Consider the following 6,482-nt stretch of genomic DNA (forward strand, 5'->3'; position numbering starts at 1 on the left):
AAAAGCTCAACTCCACACTCTCTATTTCTGAATTGAGAAAGCTCCTCGGATGAGAAGCGAAACGTCTTCAACTACAGAATAGAAGTCCAGTTGTTTTTTAACCTTTTTTAAATTAATAATTTTTATTGTTTTATGACAGTAAACTAGATTTTACAAAATTGACCTTTCAACACAGTGTGGAGGATGGAGAAAGATGATGAACAGTGCATGAATTTACCTCAGAAAGTACAGCTGTACTGATGGGAAGCGGCTTTATGGACCACTCCAATGAACGCGCTCTTTGAGTTCAAACGCAAAGTACGCAGCTTTCAAATGAGGACAAGTGTCAAGTGTGAACGCACACACTTCGAAGTTTGCACACGGAGGAAACCGGAGCCAGCTTGGTGGTATCCTAGCAACAGCCAACAGGAAGGGGAAACGGCACCGAGGTGGTTGGAAAGATGAGCAAAGTGTCAGCGGCATCGTTTCTGACTCACAGGTAAGATGGTGACTGAAATGATTATTTTTTTGATTGATCATTTTGTCAATCTCATTTTTATCGTGGTATAACTGAAACACTTAACTATTCTTTGCTTCATTACCTGCCTAATTTCTTAAAAGCGTGCATCTGACATGTCAAGGGTCATTTTATTATCATATTTATTGAACTGTTATAGTCTTCTGATTTTATCTGAAGTTTATTTGTAATAGTAACACTTTTCTTTTTGTCATTATTTGCTAAATGCGGGTGTAATTGATGAGCAACCGGACCTCCCTCATCTATAATGTAGTTCTGTAACGTGAGCAGAGAGCTGCGACTGACCCAGTGACACAGTTACACCTGTTATTCTGTTATGTAAATAACCTAATTTATGTTGGAGAAAACTGAGTTCAACTTATCCCCTTAATACAAATAACATGGCAAAGTAAGTAAGTAATGCTCCTTTTACTATTAAGGTTTTTTCAGTTATTTAAAAAAAACTAACACTGAAAAAAAAAGTTTGCTTTCAAAATGTTTAATTATTTATGTGGCAGGTAACTTATACAGCAGGCTACCTAACCTGAATATCAATTCATTTCTTCGGTACAATAAGTTCAGAAACAATAACCACCAGTCTTTTGAAATCGTGCAGAATATGTCTTAAAAGTTGACAACTTTTCATCCAAAAGTATCTAAAAAAATACAAATGTGACACAGTCTGCCTCACAGTATGTTCCTATTAGTCTTTGAAGTCCTATAAAAGTTGAAGCAGCTTGCAAAGTTTTACATATTAGTGGCATTTTTCAAATTATACTCATTAGGTTATGGGCCAATTTAAAATCTGGTTCATTGTATTTCACAATATAAAGTGGTAAAAACTGATAATTGTGCTCAAACTAGCAACATTTACTCATTCCTAAATATAAAAATAATGTCTCGAACCATATATTTTTTATTCTTTGCTCAATATGAATTTCTATTTATTAAACCAAAAGAACTGAGATAAGCCTGTCGCTGCTCGCTTTTTATTTCCTTCAGTCCATGAATAAAATATTAAAGAAGTGTTTATTCTCACCACCGGGGAGTTGAAGTGCTGTTGACACTCGCTCCGTTCCTCCTACTCTTGCCCTCATTCTGGTTCCTTCTGATTGTCTATCACTGTTTTAAATACCAGACGAATCCTCAGTGCAAAACTCAAAACTCGTTCCTGCTGTGTGCTAGTTCTTTCTACCCACCGCCTCACAGCATCTCCTAATAGCTTTATTTTTATTTTATTAGCAACTGTTTGCTTGGCTACAAGTAAGACTGAGCGCCGGTAATCTGGACAAAGTTGCTCCGCTGACCCGAATTAGAGAGAGCATCATTGCAGATTTCTGTTAGTCATACATTTGCATGGTAAAAACGTTTCATCTGATCATACAAACATTTCTTTAAACAGTGTTTTATACTTAACAATGTCAGGAGAGGTTAACAGGACCATTTATGAAATACTCTTCTGCTCTACTACACATAGTTTCAAATACAGTCAACTCTCTGAAAACAATTTTAATTAATTAGTGGGTAAGTGGGTGCCTTTAAATACACAGTCTTGTGCTGAGCAGGCATATTTGTGTTCTGGACATGCAAACATCATTTGTATTAAGAAAAATTCCCAGTCGGACAAATTCGACTGTACCACTTTGCAATATGGCTGCCAAAGTAAACCCCCTCTTTAAGCTGTCTCTGGCCATTTGTGGTCACATCCTGTAATAATGTGACCTTCTCCTAAAAAAATCAGAATTGTGGAACCATAGGAAACATGGAGTATAACTCAATGGATTTAAAGTGGACCACTACACATAAATTGTGTTTTGGACATCTCCTGTTCTAAATCCCACTTCTGGCTGGTTGCACGGGACATCTGTCATCACTACATCACTCTCTTGAGCCACATTGCCACATTTCTTTTTTTGAGCCTTGTGGCTTTGTCACTATATGGCTTGGCAGCTTAGGGGTGTAACAGCAGCAGGTTGACGCCAAGCCTCAGTGTCGCCTTTGCCCTTTCAATAATCACACAAGAAAGCCTGACTTGAAGTGTTTAGTGAAAGAGGCCAACAAATTGCAACACCAAATTCTTCTGTATCCTGGGAATGAAACATGTTCATTCTGATCCGAGTGGTCTCTTGTCATTTGACAAGTCATCCTCTTGGAGAATAAAAAAGATATGACTCATAGAGTGCATTATTTTCATCTTTGGGAAATCCTGGACCTCGATGTTAGACAGTTTCACCTTTGTCATCAAAACATAACCTGAATGAATATTGTAAGAAAAGTAATCCATTCAAAACAAGCTAGAAGGCCATTTTTTACTAGGCCCCTTTCTAAGAGGTATTTATTTTGTTCATAATGTCCTTATTTATATGTACATCTCTTCTTTAATGTTGTCTTTCTGCAGAAACCAAGCCTGAACACTTGAAAGGCAAAGATACACCCTTCATAATGTTTGTGGGAACTCCTTTGGATACAAATCCATCCTGTCTTATCCAAGTTAGTGGCCCAAGTGAAGACAGCCACTCAGATGGACCTTCATCTACTATTCCACCTCAGTCTCTTCCGTGTTGGTTAACTCAGGCGCAGAGTGACCTTGCCCATGCAGAAGAAGAGCTGCACCGGATACAGGAGCGTCATGCAACTGAGACTGAAATTGTTAAGCGGGGGTTAGAGCGGGCAATTCTGGGAGCACGCAGAGAGGAGCGGCGCCTGCTAGAGAGGGTGGAGCAGGACCATCGGGACACTCAGCGACACCTGGAGCAAGTCCAGAGGGAAAACATGGCGGCAGCACGGGTCAGCCAAGCTTTACTGGACCAAAAGTTACAAAAAGTGGCTCAGCTTCAGCAGCGAATTCAGGAGGTGAGTCAGTCTGTTCTGAATGAAAGCGGATCAAACCACAATGCCCTACTGAAGGAGATTGCAGAATTCCTACAACCCTGGGAAATCTCAGTTGCTCTTAAGAAAGTTAACTTCAAACCAAGCTCCCAACCTAATGCTGTCACTTTTGGAGACATGCGTGTGCAAGAACAAAACCTGTGCCTGAATGTTGGAGGCTGTGGACCACATGGAAAGCTGTGTGCCCTCCATTCACAGGAGATGCAGTGTGAAGACATAAAGCTTCAAAGCGCTAAAAGAGAAGAAAGGACTCAAGGACAGGGTTGGACCTCACCTACTGGCAGGGTTGTCACAAGGCTCAACCTCTCAAATCAGAGTAATCTAGAAACAGAGGAAGAACAGAAGCTCTCTGCTGCTAAGATCTCTCACTGGCTTCCTAACTGTGAACAGTCTGACTGGGAGTTATCTCAAGATGAAGAATTGGACTCAAGTTCCTTTCAATCACAAGGTGAAGATATATTTCTGGCTGTCCCTTCAGTTCTTAAAAACTTGGACTCTAAAGGCAAGGATCAGGTAAACAAAATGAACAGTAATGAAAAATATCACTCTCCCAGAAATCAGAGGAAAATGCTTTCTGTGGCCTCTAAGAAAATGCCTTCCCCTTCACCTGAACGAAGACAAAGTCATTTCTTGAGTTTTGATAACCATGATGGAGATAAATTAAAAGTGAGTCCAGAATTCAACAGGAAACTTTTCAGACATGGCAGTAGTGCTCTAACGTCCCCCAGAATGACTCCAAAAGATCTTTTGGTCAGTCAAAGTTGCCTAGATCTTACCAAAGGCCGGCCTTACTCTCGTCTAAGCCAGTCTTCAGATGAACACTCTTTGGGGACACTAGGAGACTCTGGTCGTGCACCATCCCCAGCAGACAGCCTTGACTCCAGCTATACTTTTATTGTAAGTCCGTCTCATGACAACAGTTTGAACAGAGCTTCTTTGAACAACAGTTGCCGCCTCTCAAAGTCTGCAGTGGACTTGACACACAAGACAAGACCCTTGATCAGTGGTGGTATCAATAAGCAAGACTTGTGCAAGGTCAAGAGTGGCAACTTTGATGCCTTGCTGAGCTCCAGTTCAACTTCACCTACTTTGAGTAGAGGATTTAGGGCCCATGACAGAGGCCAGACCTTAATGTACCCTGCCTACATGGATCATAATAATTTTCTGCAGTCGCAGAGAAAAGCCACTGTGACTGGATCAAAACAACCCCTTGTGGCTAGGTCATTATCCATGTCAGTCATAGATGGTTCCCCTCAAGAGCCAAAGAGAGGTAGAGGAGAAAGAGGAGAGCCAGCCTTGGTGGAGTTAGAGGAGGAGGTTGATCCATCTTTTACAGCTTTCAGCCAAAGAAGTGTCCATCTCATCAGACAGTTTGGAAAGCAGGGTTCGGGTCGGGCTGAGCTTACCTTGCCAAGTGGTATCCATACCACACCACAGGGCCAGCTCTTTATCGTAGACTGTGGAAATGCACGTATCCAGGTATGTCTTCTCTTAAAATCTTCAAACATGTACACACTGCTAAAGGCAAAACTAAATTTTATATTTGAAACAGGTGACTGACCCTCGTGGAAATGTCCTTCAGCAAGTGACCTCTCCGAATGCTGATGGGTCAGCCAGACGATGCAGAAACTACTTTGACATTGCCGTCAACGGCAAGGGTCTGATTGCATTAAGCTGTGCTGCAGAAAGAGCACTGCTTGTGTTCAGCCGTCACGGTCGCCTGCTTCAGACCTTTGGAGGGTCCAGGTCGAGCTCTGCAAAAGATGAACTGGAAGCTCCCAGAGGTGTCACTGTGACCAGACGAGATGAGTTTTTGGTTGCTGATATCAGAAAAGGTACCCTCATTGCACTGAAGCTTGACCCTAAGACAGGCTCCAGGCTTGAACGCACAGTTGTGACCGGATTCCACAGGCCGTACTTGGTGGCAGCCTGCTTGAGCTCAGGCATAGTAGCTGTGTCTGAAAGGGGCAACGAAACAGGATGCGTGCCTTGCATTAAAGTGCTGGAGCCAGGTTGGAACACGGTGAGAGTATTGGGTGTATGTGCTGGAATGGGGCCGGTCCTTTGCAGCCCTTGGGGTATCTGCATAGATAAAGATGGGAATATTTTGGTAGCAGACTGGGGAGAGCAGCACAGAATTGTGTTATACCCTCAACAGGGATTTGGGTGGCCCATAGTCAACCAGGGCTTAAGTAGCCCTCGTGGCCTGACCTTGCTACCTGAGGGACAACTAGCTGTGTCAGACAGCATGCATCATTGTATTAAGATATACCAGTACAAAGCACCTCAGGACTAGGAAGGGTAAATTGGCATTTTAAAGGACACAATGTTAAAAAAGAAATCAGTCACAAAAACAGTGTGTATTTAAAATTAAATCTATTATAGGTCATTTTACTGTAAAAATTCAAGTACAATCAGACACGGCTATATACAGTACAATATTTTGACTAATAATTAGGATCAGTAATAAGCTTAAATCTGTTTCCCATTGGGTTTTAACTGTTGGTGACTACTTAGAGACAAAATTACAAGAGAACATGCAAATTTTCTTCTGGAATGACACTTAATTGGTAGTTACAACACAACATTTGGGCCCAAATTTGCTGGGAGTTCTTTCAGTGTTTCGCAACTGTTGTGCAAGTTAGAATCTTACTTTTTTTGTCCCAAGGGATCTTACTTATATTTCAATGTGTTTGCAATTTATTCTCATTTTATTTACAATTTTGGCACACTCCCAGGGTGCCCAAAGTGTCACATTCTTTTTTTGTGTCGGTAGTCAGTCACAATTGAGTTTCACAGGTCAACAACCCCATCCTGAGTCGTCTTACATTTCTCTTTCAGACTCATGGGAACTAAATTGAAACAGGTGTCAGATGCTTGTCCAAATGTCCAGACACATGTCCGTCGTGCAAAGAAACTGAGAGCCCTCGTAAACACTTGAAGACATTTTTGAAGCTCCCTCGTCAATGCCAATTGCAATTTGTCACCAACAGTTGAAGTCCAGCGTGGTACAGGCTTTAGCTAAAATGTAAAGTTCTGCACACGGCTTTTAAAATAAATGTATCACTAATAAAACAAAACTTAAAACATAGCTGAA

At 41.5% G+C, this 6,482-nt stretch overlaps 1 protein-coding gene across 1 annotated transcript; it reads left to right on the plus strand.

Moving 5' to 3' along the window:
* Positions 1 to 413: 413 nt before the first annotated feature.
* Positions 414 to 6,482, plus strand: LOC112450677. Its single transcript, XM_025006971.2, has 3 exons — positions 414 to 478; positions 2,895 to 4,864; positions 4,938 to 6,482. Exons 2-3 carry the CDS (start codon positions 2,939 to 2,941, stop codon positions 5,679 to 5,681), a joined length of 2,670 nt encoding a protein of 889 aa, XP_024862739.2. The 5' UTR covers positions 414 to 478; positions 2,895 to 2,938; the 3' UTR covers positions 5,682 to 6,482.

The sequence above is a fragment of the Kryptolebias marmoratus genome, linkage group LG6 (genome assembly GCF_001649575.2).
Source record: "Kryptolebias marmoratus isolate JLee-2015 linkage group LG6, ASM164957v2, whole genome shotgun sequence".
In the NCBI taxonomy this organism is placed as follows: Eukaryota; Metazoa; Chordata; class Actinopteri; order Cyprinodontiformes; family Rivulidae; genus Kryptolebias; species Kryptolebias marmoratus.

Bases quoted from the DNA above. Each gene is read 5' to 3' on its own strand.
- LOC112450677 (XM_025006971.2), top strand. From the start codon at position 2,939: ATGTTTGTGGGAACTCCTTTGGATACAAATCCATCCTGTCTTATCCAA. The intron at 4,865-4,937 runs GTATGTCTTCTC...TATTTGAAACAG, and splicing joins GTGGAAATGCACGTATCCAG to GTGACTGACCCTCGTGGAAA.